The sequence below is a fragment of the Ursus americanus genome, chromosome 12 (assembly GCF_024610735.1).
Source record: "Ursus americanus isolate L20-20 chromosome 12, mUrsAme1.1.p, whole genome shotgun sequence".
NCBI classification, from domain to species: Eukaryota; Metazoa; Chordata; class Mammalia; order Carnivora; family Ursidae; genus Ursus; species Ursus americanus.
Window position 1 is genome coordinate 3,149,386 of NC_142138.1, and position 22,600 is coordinate 3,171,985.

The 22,600-nt window shown below is 49.3% G+C and overlaps 1 protein-coding gene across 16 annotated transcripts in view; it reads right to left on the reverse strand.

Annotated features, from left to right (window-relative positions):
* ERI3 (ERI1 exoribonuclease family member 3) overlaps positions 1–22,600 on the reverse strand; it is a 126,414-nt gene that overhangs the window by 74,351 nt on the left and 29,463 nt on the right. For all 16 annotated transcript variants that reach the window (XM_087865819.1, XM_087865823.1, XM_087865822.1 and 13 more), the window contains 3 exons: positions 18,757–18,873; positions 12,466–12,525; positions 8,068–8,159 (listed from right to left, as the gene is read on the reverse strand). In XM_087865819.1, the coding sequence (XP_087721945.1) occupies positions 8,068–8,159; positions 12,466–12,525; positions 18,757–18,873 (269 nt within the window). The remainder of the gene's footprint in view (positions 1–8,067; positions 8,160–12,465; positions 12,526–18,756; positions 18,874–22,600) is intronic.

Genomic DNA, 22,600 nt, shown 5'->3' on the forward strand with positions numbered 1-22,600 from the left:
TAAAAAACACAAAAATATCTCACCCAAAGTAAAACATTTTCCAGGAGCAACAGTGTCTCCTTCTCCTTGGGAGTTCAGGGGACAAGCCCTCCAGCCTTCACTCTCTAGCTGCCAGAGGACAGAGGAGCCCAAACAAATGGCCAAGGCCTGGGAAGGTCCAGAAATATTCAAAACACAAAGGAGTGTAGCCCAAGTCCCAGGCCTAGGAGGTGGTAAGAGCCTCTGTTCCGCACCAGGTGAGCTGTGGGGAAGCAGAGATGGACATATGGTCAAGCCATGGCCCCAGCTGGTTCTGAAGCTCTCCGAAGCAGCCTGTCGGATACTGCCACAAAGCACAGAAACAGACTTCCCGAGACCGTCTCAAAGAGCCACAGTACCAATTTGTCTTCCTGACAAGTCAGGCAGACACTGGCTGAGCTACCCCAACTCTGGGCTATACAAAGGTCTCGATGCCTACAGCCCCTCTGCCAGTAAGAAGGAGGTGATAAGACCCTCATGGATGGTCAAGGGGAGTATAACTCTGGGGGCCAGTACTTGGGCAGCAATACTTGCCTCAGGACCAATGAAACAGTAGAGAGCCATCCAGTCAGAGGCTCTGTCGCAGGCTAAAGCATGAGGCTCCCACCACCACACACATCTCGAAGCCTGATCAGTTACCACACAAATGTCTATCTTTTATCAGGATTTTAACCAAGCAAAACTGCCATTCCAGGGGTTCCAAAAAATCACTAGAGTGCTTCAGACCCATTCCTAGTGGATGAGGAGATGAGGCCAACATTAGAGTCCCACCACTCAGCCTAAAAGTGCCCAGAAAGTGGATCACCAGAGACTCTGCCTGCCAAGGAGGGGCCGAACGTAGTGATCAGACAACAGAGCTTCTCCCCAGGGCCCCTTCAGGTCCAAAGTCCTTCCGGAGCAGACCAACTGCCCCAAACTCAGGCTCTGAGGTGCCTGCTGACCTGCAGCTCCAGGACCACATGGAGAAGAGGGGAAAGGGGGCTCAGGCAAGGACCTAGGAGTCCCCGTGGACTCCACAGAAACCTGCTCCTGCCCTGGGGCCTGCCCATAGGCAATGGAAAATCCCACCAAGCCCACACTCAGAAGCCCCTTTGCCACTAGTGCGAGGCACCAGGACATGTGCCAGAGGGAACTCTCACGTGTCTGTGAGTAGGCTGGCTCCAGAGGCCTGCAAGCTCTCGGGGGGAGGCGGGGCACCCCTCGCTCCTCAGAGCCCAAGAACTCTCGGCCCAAGGAGCTGTCAGGCTAACGAGGCTACCCCACCGCCACTCCATCTGAGCGTGGCAGGCTGCACCGCACGACTGGCTTCAGGTGGCTCTTCTTTAATTAATGGCATCCCAGGCTCTGCAGGGAGCTTCACCCTACAATGAATGGCCCTCTCTCATTAGAGGCAGGCCTGCCATGATGTATTCAGGGCGAGGGCCAGGATTCATTTCCCTGTCTGTGGGTTGGGGATGGGAGGGAGGGGAGAGGCAGCGGGGAGAGATTTATATCGAGTGACTTGGATTAGCTGCAGCTGAAACATGACCCCATCAACTCAAGCTGCCTTCTTGGGGCTAACCCGATGCACCTCTGCTGACGAGAGGGCTCTAGGGAAGCTGAAGGGAGGGCAGAAGGTCTGGTTCTTGTTCTCTCTGGGCTTAGGCTACAGCTCGAAGGCCCAGAATTCCTATGCAACCTCCAGAACCCCCTCCCAGCCGCCACACACACTCAGTGTGCACTGGGAGCCTGGCCTGACTCTGAGCCAGTCTTGTCCACCGAGAGCCTCTTCACGGCCAGGAAGCTGACACATTGGCCTCCGAGCTACAAGACTGCCCATGGCTGGCGGCTGGCTTTCCTAACTACTTTGTGTAGGAAATACCCTCCCCTCCCTACTTCAGAGAAGGAGTACACAACATAGTAATGCCCCCGTATCTGCTGTCTGGACAGGATCCAAGAACATTCTGCCACAGGGCATCTCAGACCTCAGGCTACCCAGCACTAGGGAAAAGGCAGGCATTGGTCTGACATAAAAACATGCTGTCAGCTATCACCTCACCATAGTGAGCCTCTAAGGTGGAAAGATTCTGCACAATACTACTCCTTCTCTCCACTTCCCCCTGAGGACATCTCATAGGGATCACAAGACTGAGCAGGGGACCTGGGGTCTTCTGGGCAAAAAGGTGTTCACATTTCCAGTGTACTTCTCAGAGACTTGGAAAGAAGGCTCCCCTGCACGCTGCTATTCACACAGGTGGTTTTAGGCCCGGGGGCTAGGGAGGTTCAGGTTGGCAGCAACCAGGACACAGCCCCACAAATTCCCCCTGTAAATCCCACTGAATTGGACATTCAGTCTTGCTTGTGCTTGAGATAAAAATCATACATCACAGCCTCTCCTCTATCCACCCTCAGCCCTCTTAGAATGCCCAAGTCACTAAGAGAGCTGGAGAGTAGGTCCTCACCTGCCCCTGCCAGCCAATCAGAAGGCTGCTCTGCAAGCTTGCCGGGTCCCTAGGAGGGCCAGGGCAGAATGCCTATCATCTGTACACACACCGACTCCATGTCATCCACGCTTCTCCCTGGCCCTCGTGGAAGAGCATCCATTTACCCTTCCTTCCCTGCTCGGAAAGAGATGTAGCTCAGTTCCGCTTTGCTAAGCCCTATTTGGCAATGTGTCTAAACACATGCAAACTTAATTAGTTCAGGAGAGGAGCCCAAGCACTTGCAGTGACAGATAAAAGTATCGGGAAATGAGACAAGTCAGGACTGCCAGGGAGTTCTTACTCAAGCCCCTTCCCCCAGCAGGCTGCTAATCAGAGGTGATGCAGCTCAGAGCTGGGACCAACTGGCACACCCACGGGCAAGGGGCAAGGCTTTCATGAGCTTAGTGACATGATGAGATCCCCCACATACTTCCAAACACACTATAGGATAGAGGTATCCAAAATGATACTGGCAATGGTTTCCTTAAAACAGATCTGAGGACTCATTCATTTGTAGCTCATCAAGGAGGCTCTCGGACGCCCCAAAGACCCCTCGCCACACCTCCTGGCCAACCATGCCCCCGTATCAAAATAAATAGAACAGTCCAGACCTCCACCAACACCAGACTGGGTATCAGCAGCCTAGAGTGTCAGAGAACATCTGCCACACAGTGAAAACAAAGGAAAGAGGGAAGGGGATTCCCACCATATCACAAAGCCATGGGCCATGAAGGGCAGAAGCAGATGGGCAGATGACATGGTGGTTAAACACACGGGTTCTAGAGTCAGAATGTCTAGGTTCAAATCTCTGCCACAAACTGGTTGTGTGCCCTTGACAAATTACTTACCTCTCTGGACACCAGTTTCCTTATCATTTAAAAAAAAAAAAAGTTATAAAAAGAATGTATTTCACAGGATTGTGGTAGAATTAAGTGAGATGATGTGTAAATAGCATAGCAGGACTCCTGGTATATAATATGTGCTCGATACACGCTGGCTATCTTTATTATTTGATGTAAATGCCTCCAGAGCAATCCCAGCCCCCAGTCTTAGAAGGCACAAACCTCTCAGAGAGCCCTTTGGCCAGCTCCTAGGACCAAACTCCTCCACAGTCCAGGCCTGTAGGCCATCTCACCCAGTACTACCATGGAGGGAGGACCCAAAAACCCAGTGCTGGTAGTGAGAAAATCCAGGAGTTTCCGGCTCTCCAACCTCTCACACTCAGGTTGGTGCAGGAAGGCCCAAGATTTCCTCTTCTGTTCCATTCTCCCTGAAGCTACCTTCCATTGATCCTCTGTAGTTCTTCCTGAGTACGGATTCCACAGGCTCACTCCATTCCTGAGCTGTCATTTATTCAACAAACATTTATTGAGCAACTACTACACACCAAACGTTGTCCAGGATTATAATGGTACCCATAATCTAGTGAGAGGACAGACAAATAGAGGCAGACACAATACGGTTTCACGTATAAGTAAGTACACGTGCTCTGGAAACACACAGGAAGACACCTAGAAATTGACGTTCAGAGGGATCACGAGGCACTGGCCAGCTGAGCATCCGGCTGGGGTTGGGGGTAGGGAATGCAGAGTGTATTAAAAGACGAGGTTCGAGAAGTAAGCAAGGGCCTTGAGAGCTCAGTAAACAGCAAGACTTTGCCTTGAGGGCAAAAGGAAGCCTTGAAAGTGTTTTGCAGGCATGTGACATAGGAGAATGGCATGGAGGTAAAAGTGGAGTCAGAGAGGCGACTTAGAAGACTTTTGTAATCCAAGAAGGTACAGTGACCTGAGGGGCTCCTGGGTGGCTCGGTCGGTTGAGTGTCCGACTCTTGGTTTCAGCTCAGGTTGTGATCTCAGGGTCGTGGGACTGAGCCTCGTATCAGGCTCCGTGCTCAGCACAGAGTCTGTTTGAGACTTTCTCCCTCTCCCTCTGCCCCTGCCCCCACTCGCACTCTCACTCTCTCAAATAAATAAATAAATCTTAAGGAAAAAAGAAAGCATCTGGTGACCTGAACTAGGGCAGCCATAGCAAGGATGGAAAGAAGGCAACGACTCTGAGAAACCTCTGGCAGGAAGAATCAACAAGATCTGGCAATTAATTGATTGTGGCTAGAGACAAGGAATCAAGGATGATTGTCGGGTTTCTGACAGAACTACCAGACAGTGGTTCTAGTCACAACTTGAGAGCAAGTTGGAGGACTAGGTGTTGGGAGAAAGAGGACAGCTGAGCTTTAAGGGGCCTGTGGCATCCAGGTGGAGATACAGAATAGGGAGTTGGATGTGAAAGCCTGGAGTTCAGGGGGCAGACTGCTTTTCTCCAGCAGGATCTCTGCTGCCATGTCAAAGATGGAACCCCTCTACAGAGACATTCCCTGCCTGGGTAAGCAGAGAGAGAGAAAACTGGAGAAAGAACACTAACTGCCATAAAGAGCTTCAAGAACCACGAGGTGAGGCAAAGGAAAGGTGGGTCATGTAGGGGAGGTGAGCTGACCAAGGGCCAAAGCCATAACAAGTGTCATTTCTTAAACAAGTGGAGAAGGAAAATTAAATCCGGGCCCACTAAATTAAAACCCACCTCGGCAGGATCTGTGACTACAGCATCAAAGCCCACACAGTATCAACTCATCTGGCTTTGACAAAAGATGGACACAAAATGATTCTGTCGGGACCGGAGCAGATTCCTTTTCTCCAGTGGGATTTCTGCAGCCACTTCAGTTCCCATTTCTCAATGCCTCACTAATCAGGCCCTTTCCAACAAAAGTGATGGGAAGCTGGTTGGGGGTGGGTGTTGGGAGAGAGGGGAAGGGCAGCAATGAGAAGGAGCCATGGCTCTGGGAAACTAGAGTGGGAAATGAAAATATTTGCTGAATTCCTTAGACTTAGTTAAATCTGAAAATGGATGTCAAAATAAGAAGTAAGCCCCATACTAACAAGTTGCGGGTGTCAATTTAACACCACCCTTGTCAGGCTCCTCAGCAGCCTTTACCAGACGCATAAAAAGGTGATGGCTCTGACGAGAGCCATCTGACGAGAGGTTCCAGGAACACCGATAAGCTGTGCACTGTCATGAAGCACTACTTAAGTTTCCTCTCTGGCTGTTTTTATTTTGTTACACATTTAATTAAGAGCCTTCCCAGCAGTTACGCGGAGTCCTGCTTCTAAAAGGCAGCCACAAAGCTCTCCTCCCCCCAGCCCCTGCAACCTGACATCTGCTTCCTTCCTGCATATTCCTTTTCAGAGCTTCACTGGTCTTTTCAATACAAACCCAAACCAGCTACCAAAGTCTGCCCAACCCATCTCTTTTAGAAGCAACATGGTCTTCTGTCTAGCTATGAGTTTACCAATTTGGGCTTCGGTTTTAAATTGTTTTGCTTTGTTTCTTCCATCTATAAAAGGGAGATACCACCTTCTACCAGGGAAGATAATTAGGACTGAATGAAATATGGAAAATGCTCATTAAAATTTGGTTTCAGGGCACCTGGGTGGTGTGGTTGGTTAAGCGTTTGACTCTTGGCTTTGGCTCAGGTCATGATTTCAGTGTCCTGGGATGGAGCCCCATCTCAGGCTCCACGTTCAGTGCGGCGTCTGCTTGAGATTCTCTCCCTCTCCCCCTTTCCCACCCCCCTCCCCCAGTTCATGCTGTCTCTCTCTCTCAAATAAATAAATAAAATCTTTTAAACAAAAACTTTTTTTCTGTATGTTTGGACTCAATGACCCAATCCCTCTTCTTGATTACATCAGTTCTTGTGAAGATGCAAAGCAGCCTCCTGTGTCACCAAAATGTGTCCCAGGCCTACCGGGCTGAGCTGGTACTACCGGCCAGAATGGGCCAGACCCAAAGACGACACCCTCTGAGATTCCCTCTGTATCATGGAGAAACCAACTTAGGAGGCCTGGCCAGACAGTCCCCACATGGGCGCACAGGGAAGTTTTTGTCTACACACATATATACATGCCATTCCCAATTAATGAAGAAGATTCTGAAATGTGGGTGTCTGGGTTATAAACACACCAAAGAGTGACAACCACTTGGAAGAGTGGGACTCCTGGGAGGCTGTCTGGAGAAAGTGGGCCTCTGGACTGGGCTACATGAGCCCGAGACGCTGGGTATCAGCCTGAACCGTGCCCACTCCAAACAGCTTCTCTTACACTGTGGAGCTCCACCTAAATCCCTTCTCTGCTTCAAGTACTCAGACCTGCCCAGGATGCCATAAATAAGAGCAACAGCCTTCCTCCTCCTCACCTTCTCCATGGAGCACTCCCCTGATTCATTTCTGCTTCCAGGTCCAGCCTCTATAATTTCCCTGACACACGAGTGTCATCTGGGAACACAGAGATCCTCTGGAGCTCTGGGAGTCCTGTGTGCACCCTACAGGTGTGCAGTCAATGCGTGTACATGACCTGAGGGATGTGGACGTGAGGCGTGCGGGTGTTTATGTGATCTGGACTTGTCCCTCCTCCTGTCTCACCTAGGGAGCTGGTGTCCAGTAGCAGGCCTGACACCCACCTGAGTGCATGACTTCACCTCAACACCCAGGATCCGAAGGCATAAAAAAGGACGTTGGTGAGAAGATAATGCCTACTTCGGTAGGCAATGTCACTCCAGAGCCGCTGTTCCTCACCCCCCACCAATACACCACCTATGCGCGAAAGCGTGCACACACACACACACACACACACACACACACACACACACATACCCAGAATGCTCGCAGCTGCCTTCAGTCACAAAGAACACAGAAGTATCGATTCTATCAATCCTCAGCAAACAGTGCCCCCACCACCTCCACCCCGCTTTAGCTCCCTGGGGGCTGTCTGAAGCCAGGTATCCATGAGGGTAGACAAGAGGCAAAAGTGTCAACCCAGCAAAGGAACCAGTTCTGTCTTCCATAACCAGGGCAGGACCTGGAGACAAAGGAGAAAAAGCACTGGGGACAAAGGAGGGACAAGGAGACTGGGGAATCAGGTAGCTCTAGAAGCAGCCCTCTCTCATCCCACCACTGGGCCTGCAGTTGAATCTCAGGGCCTTGTACCCCAGATAAGAGGGTAGGACAGCAGAATGGTTAAGAGACAGGACCCTGGAGCCAGGTTGCCTGGGTTTGAATCCTGGCTCTGTGTGTTCTTGGGCAAGTTACTTAACCTCTCTGTGCTTTAATTACCTTATCTATAAAACAGGAATTAAAGTACCAAGGTTTATTAAATGAATTACTATTTCTAAAGCATTAAGGGTAGTAAACACTAGATATTTGGTTTTTTTAAAAAAAAAAAAGGATCTTCTTTTAACTCCTTCCTTCCAGGGCAATAACATGCAGCCTCACAACTGGAAGGGCTGTCCTGAGCAGTGCGACCTGGGAAAGGCAGGAAGGCCCCGACAACAGCAGTCCTGGTAGGGTCCTTGACTGGTCTACTCCCAGCTCCAGAGGCAGAAGGCAGGGTTCCCAGGCCTTTTCTCACTGTGGCAGCCCCAAAGATCCAGGGACTCCCTGATCCAGCTGCCCTGTAGGCTTGGACATGTAAGCCTGCGAAACGCAAGACCTGGTCCCATAGCTTCCAAGCCCTGCCAGCAAAGTAGTCCTTCTCATACTCACATGACTTTCAAGTCCCAGTCTCCACAGGTGACAAAAATTGACTTGACGTTTGGATCTAAGAGGCCTTCTTTCGCCATCCATTCATCGACCCTCTGAAAAGTACACAACAAGAACAGATGAGATTTTCCTTTTTTTTTTTTTCCTTCCCAAGTCTGTGAAGAGCCACACCAGTGAAACGCAGATAAGCTGCTTGTAATCAGAGCAGGGGAAAACTGTAATCTTATCCAGCCATGGCTCCACTCTGGGCTCTCAGCCTGGGCTCAGGGCTGTGGGGGCACCAGGAGGATGATCCCTGCAGAAGACCCACAAGACCGAATGAGTGGGGGGAGGGAGCCCCTCCACTGCCCCACTGCCTGGCAGCCTGCCCCAGAGGGAATAAGGACATATCCCGGTAAGTCGGTCCTCAAAAGCAGAGCCTAGCACAGACACAGGATGCCCTGGGCCATGAGAACAGGCTGGAAGGAGGCCCCAAGCAAGGACTCCAATCCACGGGTTCATTCATTCATTTATTCATTTCACCTTCCCACCAAAGGTTTATTAACCAAATTTATGAATTTGGTTATTCCCTAAATGATGGTGAAGTTAATCTTCACTGTGAGTCTAGCAGAAAAAGCTCCCTTGCTGGGCTGGAACCCCACCTTGATCCCTGCGGTGGTACTGCCTGCTTCAGCCCTGAAATCTCATAAATTGGCCCCAGACTTTATGTTTCTCCTTTCCTGGTTGAGGATTCAAATTCAGTGGAATCTTTTGAAGGCTGAGCTCAACTCCTAGACAGGGATAAAAACTGCTCTTAAACACACTTTAAGTATTTCTTTCGCTTCATCCCTTTGATCAGTTTTATTATTTGTACTCACATTGGAAGTACAAATACTAAAATCAGTATATAATGAGAGAATTCTCATAAAGCATTCCCAAAGCACTGCCTATTTTTCAGAAGATCCCAGGCATGGGGTGAAGAGTACAGCAGATGACCACTGCGCCACTCACACAGAAGGATTCGTTTTTAAAGGCTACATCGCAAAGTAGCTAGAAATGCAGGATTCAAAGTCAGACACATCTGGGTTCTAACCTTGGCTCTTCCATATCCTGGTTGTGTCACTGATGGGAAGTCATTTAAAAGTCATTTAACCTCTCTGAACTTCAGTTTCCTTCATCTATAAAATGAGGTAGGATGACTAACCTTACGGGGTTGTTTTGAGAATTAAATGTAATAATGTATTAAGTGCCTACCACGAAAGACAGTAGGCTGAGAAGGCAAGAAAGGCAGATCATCATAATACAATATAATAGATGCAGCCATGGAGAAGTGACCAGAATGCTATAGGACCAGGAGGAGGAAATGACTAGCTCTACCTTTTACAGAGAAAGGAGTCAGAAAGGAAGGCTTCACAAAGATGACAAGCGAACTAGGGGACTTGGGGGTTGGGTTTGCCTGACTGCGTGCAGCACAGCAAAGGACACCACGGGCAGAGGCACAGACACAATCATTTTGTATTTGAGAAGCAATTATGTGCTCAATGTCTGCCTCCCCCACCAGACTATAAGCACCATGAAGGCAGGGACTTTTATTTGCCTAATTCACTGTCTAAGTCCCTAACCCAGCAGTGTCTTCTCAATAGATACCTGCTGACTGAAATATGAGTAGGGAATAGTGTGACCAATGTCCAGTGTGTTGAAAGGAGGGACAGGAAAGGACTCTGGGGGTTAGGTGGGCCAGAATGTAAAGACTCCAGCAGGTAATGGACAGCCCAATGAAATTGTGAACTAAGATTATTTCTAGCAGGTGTAGGCTGGCTCCCTGGGATATCTCAGAATCCTGGAGGCCTGGTCCACGCCAAAGCAGTCTTTGAGTAGGGCCAAGGATCCTAGGTCATTCCATGGCTACAATAGTCCTACCTCTCAGGAGCTCAGGCTCTCTTATAGGGAGCTGCTCCTTGAGCCAGACTGTGCAGACCCTCTTCACAGTCTGTACACCAGAGAATACCCCTCGGCCCAAGAGTCTCCCCAACAAGCTAAATTCTGGACCTTCCACTGCTGAATGGCTTGTCTCCCCAGCCACTATGGCCCACTTGCACAGAGGACATGCACACACTCACACTCATGTATCCTTTCCCAAGTCTTTATGTAAAAAAAGAAGTAAGGCAAACCTAGGGCTTCCTATGTCATCTAACCTTGCTCCAGCTCACTGGCCTGAAATACCCAAGGTAAGTGCCCCATCTGCTAGGGGGGCTCCCCAATGCCCTAACTCCTACAAAGTGGTCTTGGAAAAGAGAGTAGGACAGGATTGTTAGGAGCCAATGCCCAGCAGGACCTTCCCCATGAGAAGCATTTAATACTCACGGGGCCCTTGGAAGCTTAGGACCTAGGCCATTCACTCATGCATTAGACATTTAGTGAGAACCTTCTACTGTAAGCCTGTCCAGGGCAGTGATACTACATTTGGAATAAAGCCTGTCCTTTTCCTTCCCTTCTCTGCTTAAATGGATGAAGAGTTAGAGGAATCACCAAGACAATCCCCAATCAGCTGGGCTGGCCCTCCCAGCTACTGAAGGTCTAGCGTGAGATCTACCTGAGCCAAATGAGTGAGGCAAACATCTAGCTGGCCATCTGCTCAGGGCCTTGGTTAGGACAAGAAGTCAGCTTTTTAGCTGTACGACCAACTCAGGGCTAATGAGACAAAGCAGAGCCCATTCTGGTCTCCTTGCCAGAGACTCCTTCTTCAGGTTGATGTCAGGAATCTTCCCTCTTCACCCACAAAGTATGCTGAAGTAGCAGAAAGTAGCTTCGTGGATAAGACTCAGAATCCCCAGAGCACCCTGCTCCAGGCTGGCCTGAGGTTAGCAGGAGGAAGCCTCCTGAAGACCATAGATCTCTGTCAACCAGCACCACTGAGAAAAAAAAAATCCCATAACCTCAATAGCTCTGGTTTGGTGCTGGCCTACAGCAGGCATCCTCCTCCTAGGATCCTGGCCAGAGACACTCCAGGGAATAGCTAGCTGCCTGCTGTCTGGCCTCCCTCAGGGGGTAGACCCTGGCTGGGACATAGGAAAGGATGGGTCAGTCCCCTCTTTCTCCTTGAGTCTGGTCTTATAGGGAGCAGTCGATGCTGAGGGGCTCCCTCAATCACAGTAGTGAATCGCCCCTCAAAAAAAGAGGGTCAGTGGGGCTGGGAGACACCTCAGAGCTCATCTTCTCTTCTCCCAACCCACTGCAGGTACCCTAACATTGACCCTACCCAGAGCTTAACCAGTCACAGAACCGAGGCTTGTACACTCCCAGAGGCAGGGAGCATACCTGCCACCGGGTGAGCCTGAACCTGACTCCATCCTGAGAAGCCCCAGGAAATTCAGTCTGATTTCTCTCTCCCATGGGACAGGCCCTCTTGGCTAAATACAGAGACATCTTTCCCCCTCTCCCTGTTACCACCCAACTTCCTCTAGGCTGACTACCTCCAATGCAGGTGTGCCCTGCTATTCCCCCCATGCTCTGCTTCCTCCTGTGCTTTGATAGGGGCTGCGCTTTGGGTTTACTGGTCTTAAAGATAAATAAAACACCTAATGAGATCCACAGGCTTTTTCTCTTCTCCCTTCCCCCTAGAGAGGAGGGAGGAGGAAAGGGACCTTCTCCTTCGGTGAAAACCCCCAGGCCAGAAAGGGTGGGAGACAAGCTGAGGCCAAGCACAGCCCTTCCGTATTCCCTCAGGCTGGAGCACAAGAAGCAGCATCTTAACCTTTTCCAGCTCCCTGAGGAGAACATCCTAGAAGTGTGGTCTCTGCCAAGGGTTCCAAAGCCTTTAATTTGATTTCCCTCACATAGGCAATTGTTGTAATTATTCTGATTAGGAATCATTACCCAGTGCAGCCTCTGCACCCCTGACAGGCACAATGCACCCAGCGGCAAGCTGCAGTGGGGCAGGCGGGCCCAGCCGCACCTCCTGGAGGAGCTGGCAGCAAACAAAAGCCATCGATGGGGAGTTCTGGGTGAGTTAATGAAGTGCTCACATGCCACAGGAAGCCAACACGAAAGCTAAACAAAAACACCTTCAGTCCCCAGGGCTGGCCCTGCGGTGCCACAGCTCAGCTCCCCTCCTCCCTGACCCGCCCAGCACCGGCTGCCCAAGCTGCCCAGCCCAGGGCCAGGGGCCAGGAGGGGGTGGGGGCCCTGGCTGGAACTCGGGGCAGAGCTTGGACATCTTGCCGGTAACCCTGACGGGAACCACTGGAGATGACAGATCAATGGTTCAATACGCTCAACAGCATGTCACTGATGTGACAGCAAATGTTATTCTAATCAAGCCATAATCATAGTCAAATTACACGGCTACATTCTCAGGAGGGGAGGGAGAGAAAGGCAGTGGGAAAGGGTCAGAGGTCAGGAATTAAAGGTCACTCAACGTACCTCCAGCACTTGCTGCAGGCTCGGCTGACCATCCACCATGGCTTGAATAATCCCGGTGAGCTGAAAGGAAAGAGAATTAGCCAATAGGTGGAAGAGCAGGGCACAGGGTCTCAAAGCCGCACTGGATCCTTTCCTTTCTCCTTCTACCATGAAAGACTCTGGCCTGCACTGCTTTCAGCTCAGAACCTGCCAGAAGCCTTGCGAATGAAGCCCCACGACACAAGATGAACTTTCTTCACAACATCCTGCCCTGAGAGGGGGAAACACATCTCTGTGCTGACCACAGGGTGTGTTTCATACCTATTTCAGCTTTCACTTTGAAAAGAAAAAAAAAAATTTCATGTGTCTTGTATTTAATAGGCTCAATAAATCCCTACAAATTATAATCTAAAGAAAATTCACCTCCAAGCTTCACAGAGGTTCCTGTAGACCTTGAGGAATGTTCACACAGGACAGCCACACTTGGGTTCAAGTCCACCCCTTCTCTGGGTCTCGATGTCCAGCATTTCCCCCTCTAACATCAGAGAAGAGCCAGGGGAGACCCACAGGCATCCACCCTTTACCCTGAATACCTGGGCCCTCAATACCAACAAGGCAAGCAAGAAACAGACACCTTTAACTGATGGGGAAACTCAGACGAAAAGGCCTAATAGAGGAACCCGGTCTAGAGAATTTCTGACTCACCCAGGTCAGGCCTAGGTTAAAAAACTTGTTGCTTTGCTTTGTTTTGTTTCACAGTGAAAATATCCCTTGAAAACAGACTAGGACAGACTGCCTCGGGGATCTTAGGTAGGAAGGTCCTCTCCACAGACCTGGACCCAGCTGGAAATCACCATGCCCAATGTGCCCCTGGCTACTTCTACAGACAGCAGCATCTCATGCTTGCTGGGGAACAACTTCTTCTTTTTTTTAAGTGTTGGGGGGGATTAAACTCCAATCAAACTATAATTACATTTAATGAATATCAAATACCCAACTCACAGGAACCGCTGGCTCTAAGAGGGAAGGTTATTTTCTCATAGCGACTTACATGGAATGGTAATACACACCTTTTAGGGAAGAAATTTTCATTTTAAGAACGCTGAGTTCCTCTAGGTGGGTTTCTGTAGTTCATCAAGTCATTATTAGGTGGTATTTTAAGGAAGTGTAAGGACACAGCCACTCTATTTTATATTCCAGAAACTGTTTTTATATTAATCTGTATTTTAATTGGGTAACAGCTGCTGCCTACAGACTTCCCATGGTCTAAAAGGAAAATAAATTAGAAAGATTAACTACACTGTTGTTTCGCAAGGCTTTAACCCACAGCATGCCCACCCGGCTGGCACCTTCACACCCTTTCCTTGCTTGGCAGACCAAAGAACTGCCCAGCAGAGGGAGGGCCTGAGCCAAAGAGAAGAAAAGTTGGTCCACAGATGGCTAGGGGTGCGCCTGGGGGGTGAGGGGTGAGGAAGAGCTCTGGGTCAGCAGCTTTAATCTTGGAGTGCTAAGACTCCTCCTTTTATTTAGTCAACAACGATTCACGGACAGCCTATAATGTACTGGGCCCCATTCCAGGAACTAGGGATCCAGCCGTGAGGAAAAACATGAAATCCCTGCCCTCATGGAATCTGTCTTCTTCTTGGCAGCCCCCTCTATGTCCAGCCCAGCCAGCACCCAAAGCCTGTACACCTTCCAGAGCCCCGCACTGAGCAGGCAGAGTCCAGAGCAGGCTTGTTGCTGACTCCATGTGCAACACGCAGATGACTGACAAGCACCCATGCACCCACCACAACCCTTCCTGGCCCCGCTTCTCTTCTGCTTCGTTCTTCCAGGGCCAAGCCACACCCCCAAGCTTAGAGCTGGGGCTTAGGGTCAGGACTACCCTGGAAAACTTACAGCCACTCTTACTTCTTAGAAAGCTCTGGGATCTGTGTGCCAGTCTCATGTCTAGTCTGAGTCTTCTGGGGCAAGGTTAGGTCTACCACTTCTCTTGACTCCTACACCAAGGGTCACTGAGATGAGCTGAACACTGAAGGGCTTCCAGAAAGGCTCACTCACAGAAGAAACCAATGGCAGCCTTGCCAAGAGATGGGACATAGGTCAGCATCTACGTACTCCACAAGAACTGCTCTGGGCCCCAGGAAAATCACTAACGTGGGAAGAGAAAGTCACTGCACTAAAAACGAAAACCAGGGCACTGCTCTGCACGATCTCTCACTACAGACTAGGCCTGCCTTTTCCACCCTGGTGGTAGGTGGTAGGGCTCCAGGGTCCTGAGGCTTTCTCATACTCCTGTCCAATGGTCAGCAATCCTAGAATCATCAGCCTGGGAGGAGCCTAGCAAGCCCAGCTCCGTCTCTCTCCAGGCTTCCTAGACCCCTTGTGGTTCAGCAAGACACAGCTTACAGCTGAGCTCCTAAAGGGCTTGAACTCAACGCCCAGAGACACAGGGGCTTGAACTATTGGTTCAGCTACAGGCATCCTTCCAGGGAGGCCTCACTCCCCTCTATGAATCCTTCCGGCGATGGACTACATCTTATCAGCTCCACCAAGGCACTAGATGAAGAGTGTGAAATTAAGAAATTAGTCCCCGTACCTGATATTGACAACTCATAAGACATCTCTAAGACTTACACTGGAAGCCATGAAGGAGAGAGGTAATTTAATAAAATAAATACTGGAAAGTTCTACCTTAGGCATAACTTAAATCCTTCATACCGCAGTTTAAACCCAATCCCACTTGGGTTAATATATATTTGTAAAAAGCTTTCACATCCTCACAATGAAAGGTACTAGAGCAAAGCCAAGTATTATTAAGCTGAGAACCAGGGCTCACAGGCTAAACAGAGCTCAAAGACCTTAACCACTTAAAGCTGGAGAGGTGAGAGGAAGAATTAATGTGTGCTCTGTGGCTCCTTTCACCGAGGGATTACAGATTAACTCCCGCTTCTCCAGACTCGGAAACCACAAGGCGAAGGGCTTTTGACCCTGACTGATAACATGACTGGTTACTGAGATCCCCTACCCACACAAGGGCTTTGTCCAGGAACGAGCTGGCTTCATCATAAACACTAAGCAACTAGAGGAAGCAGCCCAGGACACTCAATGCCAATAGCATGTCAGCATCCAGCGCTTTCTCCTTTCACAGTTTATCTCCAACACAATCGTATTCTGACACCAAGACAGTTTGTTGATTACATAAGCACTTGTCTCTGGTGTGCAATCTGATAATCAGACCCACTCTTTCTCCTCAGACAAAGAGACCAATAAATCTCACCCTTTATAAGTACAGGTGCAAGACAAAGCTCTTTACTGGCATTTAGCAAAATTGGTATTTTTTCTAGTTTTTTAAAGACAATGACAACAACAACAAAAAAAGACTACACATGGTTAGGGACTGTGCACCAGCCCAGCTGCTAGATGCAGAGATCTGACAGGTTGGAGCAGATTCTAGAGGTTGTAGGGAAAGGGCTTGGGAAGGAATGAAACTTATCCCATCCTATCTCTGTCAGAAACAAGTCCCCAGGCAGACTATCAACTGAAACGAAGAAAGGATCTCAAGAAGGCTACTAACATGTCCATTACACAGAGCAGTAAGAGTGTCTATATGTGGGCTACAGACCCACTCAAGGCAGAATCCCTTCTTGCTGCCCAGCACTGAGCCTGTCCCCCCCAACCGCCACAAGCATGTGCTCATATGTGTACTCATGTGTCATGATGTGTGTGCACACACACACAGGCCAGGGTTCTAAAGAACTTCTTGTGCACAAGAGAAAAATCCTACTAGAGGAGATGCTTAGGCACAATCCAGAGGTGTTGGGTTGTTCCTCACACTTACTAAGGGAAGATTCTCTCTGATGGTAATGAGCTCTATCTCTACCCCAAAGGCAGCCACTGCCACACGGGACGAGGTCCCACAGTGATGGCCTCCATCCTGTGTCCATGCCTCTCTCTACATTACAACTCCATCTGGTAGGGAAACAGGGCAATGTTTAGATGATCTGAGGTTTTTCCAAAGAAGACTTCACTTCCTCGAAAGAACGAGTTAGCAAGCCAGTTACTTCAGGGCAGGGGCAGGGCGGCAGGCAGCAAGGTGTGTTTGAATATTCTTTGACAATATTCATTCATTTAAAGAACACATGTTAAGTGTTTACTTGGCACCAGGCCGTAATGATGGGCCAGAGATGGAGCAGACCTAGGTTCTGCCCTCAAGGAACTCACGGTCTAATGGGGAGACACATAAGTAAATACAGTATAATGCATCTGATCAGCACTTTGGGAGGTGGGACCAGCCATGGGCTTGGAGAAGGCTCCCCAGAGAAGGTGACCCTGAGCAAAGTCCTAGAGGACAAGTAGGGGCGAAGGAGGAGAGTGGAAGCATCGTACAGGCAGGAGCATCAGGTGCACAGGCAGACTGTGAGGGGGTGACCTTAGGTGAGGGAAGTGAGGTGACATGAAGCAGGGAGATGTGAGGCTGGACCAAAAGGCCAGGACCAGGTCAGGGAGAGTTGGAGGCTCTGGAAGCCTGAGGTGAAATGGCACCCTCGGTACCACAGCTCGGTCACATTTTCACTTTCAGATACGGCTTCAGGACAAGGGTCCCAACCCCACTGTGCCTCCCGCCCTCCAAATTATGTATGTGTGTCCTGGGCTGAAACTCTCCAGAAAAGAGAAAAACAGCTCTCATCATAGTCTCACAATTCCTCCTCCCCTGCCCCAATAAAGCAGCAGTAGCAGCCCTGATCTCAAAAAAGATCCCTTTTGCCAGTAGTCTCAAGCACCCACTCCTGCCCAGGGCTGAGCTCCAACAGTGCTGTTCCATGCCTAAACAACTAGCAACCTTTCCCAAATTTGGGCCTGCCCAGCTGTACCAGGCAGTCTAGCTGCAGCTGGACCCCCAGGGGGCAATCAGCACACAGAGAGGAGGAAGAGAAGGACAAGAGGATACTGCATTTTCAGGCCAGTGGAGGCTCAGGTAACTAGCTGGCTTAAGGAAAATCTTCCCTTTCCACAAGGAAGGGGATTTTTGCCATTAAAATGGTGACTTTTTTCAAAAGGGGCAAAAAGAACAGATTGGCGCCCCCTGGTGGTACAGGTAATTTCCAGGGGCAAGGGGCGGGGGGGAAACGTAGATCTCAGAGGGAACAAGAATCTCAACATCATGAGTGGGAACAACAAAGGGGGTGAGAGACTACACACCTTGACAGATGGATGCCTGCACCAAAAGGTCTGCCTGGGTTGGGCGGGAAACACTGGGCATCAAGCCCAGGAGCGAACCCCAAAACTTCATATCTGGGCTAAGTCAGCCTCAGGGCCCATGGAGCCCTCCCACCAGTGGCAGGCAGGCCCTTTCCCCGCATTCCCCACACCAAGACAATGGTTTTGGGATCACTCAAGAACTTCTTTCCTCATGTTTCACTCATATGCAGAAAGTAGATGTCTAAACAAAGGCACGTCTCGAATGTATCCCAGCCCCAAATTCTTAAAAAGATTCCAGAAACACTCATGTTTTCCCATTACTTGTGCTACCACACATACTTGACCTGTGATTCCACCACAGCCCATGGCTACCACAGGGTGCATAACACAACACATCACAGGGGAAAGCATTCACAGAAGGTCCCGAGAGTAAGAACTCTTACGGGGCACCTCCTCTCTGCTACCAGCTCTCTTGAGCCTCTAGCAAGCATCAACAGCTCAGCCCGATTTCACAATCTGTAAAATGGGCCAGTACTAACCTGCTGGCAAGGTGGCCAAGTACAACACCAGCACAGGATAAGGATAAGGACATTTCGGCCTCATATCCCACTTGGACTGTCCTTCTTTCCTCAATGATAGGGTTGTGCTTCCCACAAACTCAACCAATGATTCACGCAGGGCCACTTTGCTCAAGGACAGAAAAACATCACCAGAAGCTAAGAGAGCCTGAACATAACCTCTCCTTCCAAGAAGGTGAAATCTTTACCCCTTGTCAAGAGGCCCCAAGGGAAACGGAACCGAAAAGAAGCTGATCCCAGAAGCACCAGCCTAGAGTGGTGCAGCACTCCAAGCGCCTAGTCACCAGGAGGGGTAGGGACGATAAGGGAGGGAAAGGGCTGGGGAAGCTGAGGACAGACTATGCTCCTTCTCCTTGGTCCCCAATGACCACAGTGGTGCAAGAGGATTGGCAGACTCTGTAAAAAGCCAGCTGCTGCCTGGGTCCAATGTGCACCTGCCTTAACCATTAATAAGAGTCGAGCTGCCCCTAAGCAGCATGGATAGTGCACCAGTGACCTAAAAGACCGTGCTGCCCCACTCCAGGGCCCTTACCTCTGTACAGAAGGGAGTAAGCTGTGGATGGACTACGGGCTGGACATACATGTGAAAGGTAGACTCAATCTCCATGGTCCGACCATTTAGCTTCAGGATGGGGAACTCAATGATTTCCTGGAATGGCAAAGACACAGAAAAAGAAGAATACATTTTTTTAACCAACCATTTCAAGTAACTCAGAGTCAAGAATGAGGGATTGTTTTTAGCTCCTGCAGGCTAGACCCAAGACTGAGTGAAACGGTGCCCGCTCAGTTCTAATCCTAACCTTCCCACTGTTACCAACCACCCTCACAGGTGGCAGGGGCTAGACACACACCCCACCCCCACTGTCTCTAGAAAGGAGAAAGAAGACAGTAGTACAAGCTGCCCCAGTTTCCCCAACTGGTTCTCTGCCAGAGGCCTGTTCACTGGAACCCATAAAAGCAGCCCCACCCCTTCCCCTTGCCCAGGTCTCTGCCCTGGATGGGCCTGGATCTCCAGTCACCTAGACATCCAGCCATAAGACCAATCACAGCCTCCTGCATTTGAAGTCTAAGCAGAACCGATGAGTTTCTTCATTCGTTTTTCAAAAAAAAAAAAAAAAAAAGATAAATAATAAATAAAGCCAAAGGGGATACTAAAGAGAAGAAGAAAACTGAGTAAGAGTAATAGGAGCTACTGCCTCCCACCTTTCTTTCAGGCAGTACACCCTCCCCCAGCCTGCTCCCCCCAATCACTTAGCCAGCCCTTCCCAGTCCACTGGAACGTAATGGAAGAGAAGGAGGAGGAGTGACAATTTGTTTGGTGTCTCTAAGATTAATTTGTCTCCGTTATTTAATAGAGATGCACAGCACCAAGGTCCTGGTGTGCAAACAGGCTTGCAGAACACTGGCTGTGCAGCACGCCTCCTACATCGCTCCTGGGAAGGGAGGAATGCACCAGAGGGGGGAGAGGGCAGGAGAGCACACGCGCACCAGAGAGAAAAGGGAAAGCGAGGAGAGAGAATAAAAAAAATTATTGCTTTTTAATATTCAAAAACAGTTTGCAAAATTTAATCAAAGCAGAGGAAAAGCTAACATTTTTACCACTTTGACATTTTTATTAGCGCTTTCATAAATTTTTAAAACATGAATGGAATTAGTTTACAACACAAAAAAACTGCCCTGAAAACATCTGGAAGAGACAAATAGGAAATAATAAAAAAAATAAATAAAAGCAAAATCCTCTGAGTAAAATTAGCATGTGGAAAAGGCCTCCACTGCGGAGAGAGAAGGGGGGCTTTGCCCACTCCGTGGCCCGAGTAGTCAGCTCCAGCGGCATTCCTACCCCAGGTCCCCAGTTCTAGAGGGGGCCTTTCTAGTATCACTAAAATCAAGGCAAACTGGTTCTCTCCAGGGACAGCCTGGAGCAGCAGAACGGAAGCTGTTGACACCTTGACCGCATGCAGGACATGAACGAGTGGGAAGACAGGACAAACGGCCAATCTCCTTGATGTCCCAAGGGCAGCCAGGTAGCCTCTCCCTCAAACACACCTATGACTATGGGGCTTGTTTTTAAAGCATCTATTTTTATCCAACACATTAAAGCAGGACTGAAGATCAAATCAAGGCAGTCAGATTTCATGACAGAAAAATCCAAAGGTTCTGCTTGCCTGGTCTCCCCAGCTGATCCCCCAGAATGGGGAAGCTGACAGAAGCCCTCAGAGATAGGAAGGGCAACAAAGCTGAGGCAGAGGGGGCATGGCAGGGAGGCCCCGGCTTTGCTTAGATTAGGTGATACCTTTCCTCCCAACTTGAAGGGGGGTGGGATGTATCCCCCAATTCCCTGGGCCTCCTGCACTCCTTACAAAGCACCCCTTAGCAGACCTCGTAGAGGACAATTTTGTGCTGAAAAATTAAACGGAGGCACACATACACACAAAATACACATTGGTCCCCCTGAAAAACCAGATATCCAAGACTTCCAAGCACTAACTCAAGTGCCCATCAGTCGCCCGAATTTCGGATGTATCCTGCTTCTCCCACTGTGTAGAAACAGCACTTCCCCAATAGGAGCTCCACAGCCTGGTGAGTTTGGCTGCCCTGGTGTCTAAAGAAACAAATACAGCCAGTTCCTCACTAACAATGTTAGCTGGGCCCACAATGAAATTTAACCTGTGACACAACTGTACTTTTCATTTAAACTTTCATTTGGAGAGAAGCAGTGTTTGGAGACCTGCAGTTTGTCCTGCTAATAAAGACAAGTGTTGGGACCTTTAAGGATGCCATTCATCTCTGGCTTTTATTAAATTCAATTTTCTTAAGCCCATGATACATTATGAAATTAGGAGTTGACATTCCTCTGGAAACAAAAATATCTATCAAACATAAATAGAAAAAAAACCCTCTATTACCAAGAATTTATGGCTAAAAGTTGATCTCTTTCCACTTTTTTACAAGCACATGGTTTGTTTTAGATATCTGAAATGTTATTATAGATCTGGAATTTCATCAGTATTTATTATAAAACAGTAAGCGCTTCAGCTCCTGCTCTGACCAGCACCAAGTCGGCATTCCCCAGCGGATTCTCTGAAAACTTGGCCTTGGGTCTCCCCACTGCAGCTTGCCTTCAAGCTCTCCCGCTGCTGGCTTCCTCACCCCCAGGGAAATGGAGCTAACCTGTACTCAGTGGCACTCTCCCAGAGAGGAAGAATAAGACTGCCTCAGCTCTAAGCAAAAGAGGGGGGAGATCCCCGAGGCCTGGGAGCCAGGCACACAGTGGATTGGACCTATCATAAACATACCTCTCCAGATCGCTGGCCCATCAGCCAGGCCTTCTTCTCCCCAAGACCGAGAAGAGGGACTTCAAGAGCCATCTCAGAACATGACTTTGCGTGGGCCCCTTCTCAGCACCATCAGCAGCTGTTGTAACAATGACCTTGCATGCTGGCATACTCATTTAAGCCAATGAGGATGCAAAAGAGGAGCTTCTGACAGAAGACCCTCCGGGGAGTCAGAGCACAAAGGATTTTACTTCTTACCTTCCCATATTACCCAACCAAGCCTAGAACCTCAAAATCGGCCCCAACAGCCCATTCATGGGAGAGAAACCCTAATTTCTGCCAACAGGGCATGATTCTGCAGCCAGTGTACCCGGAGCAGGTCAAACACTTCAACAGTTTTCAGCTCATAAGGATCAGAATGGGTAACACCAAGTTACAGGTTGGTCCCATTAATTCCAAGCCGGGAGCTTAGGAAGATGTGCCTACGTGCTAGCTTCTGGAGGCAGTTGCTCCAATAATGAAACTGTTATTCCTACCCCTCCTCCTTTTCCCTCCTTCAATCTCCTCATTCCCCTGGGAAGAAGTTTCTAGGAGAAGCTGAATGTCTGCATGCGCAGAGGTAGCACCAGGAAGGAAAGAAGAACCAGTGTGTGTTCACCAGCCCTCTCTTCCTCCCCTAAGAACAGTTTCCCAACTCCCTACATCCGTATGTCATTTGCACTCAGTGAAACTACCTGAGCAGCCATCTACGGGGCGCAAAGCACCGTACCGGTGTTGGAGCGGGATTTAGAGAGAAGACGGAGCCTCTGCTTTGGGGAAGTGCAGACTAGTGAGCAGAGAAGATACCGAACAAATAATGAACGATACGCTATGATAAATGTCCTAGTGGAGGGACATACTGAGTGTTAGGACTTTCAACTTGTAGTGTGCTTGCAAATACATTTTCTTATCTTACCCTTATTAATCCTGGAAGATAGGTCATATCAGCAGCAGCAGCTCATAAACCAACACTATTAAGCACCTACTATTTACCAGGCAGGGGCTGGGTGTGGACACAGAGACAAATACAATGAGATGTGGCTCCTCTGTCTGAGGGGTTTG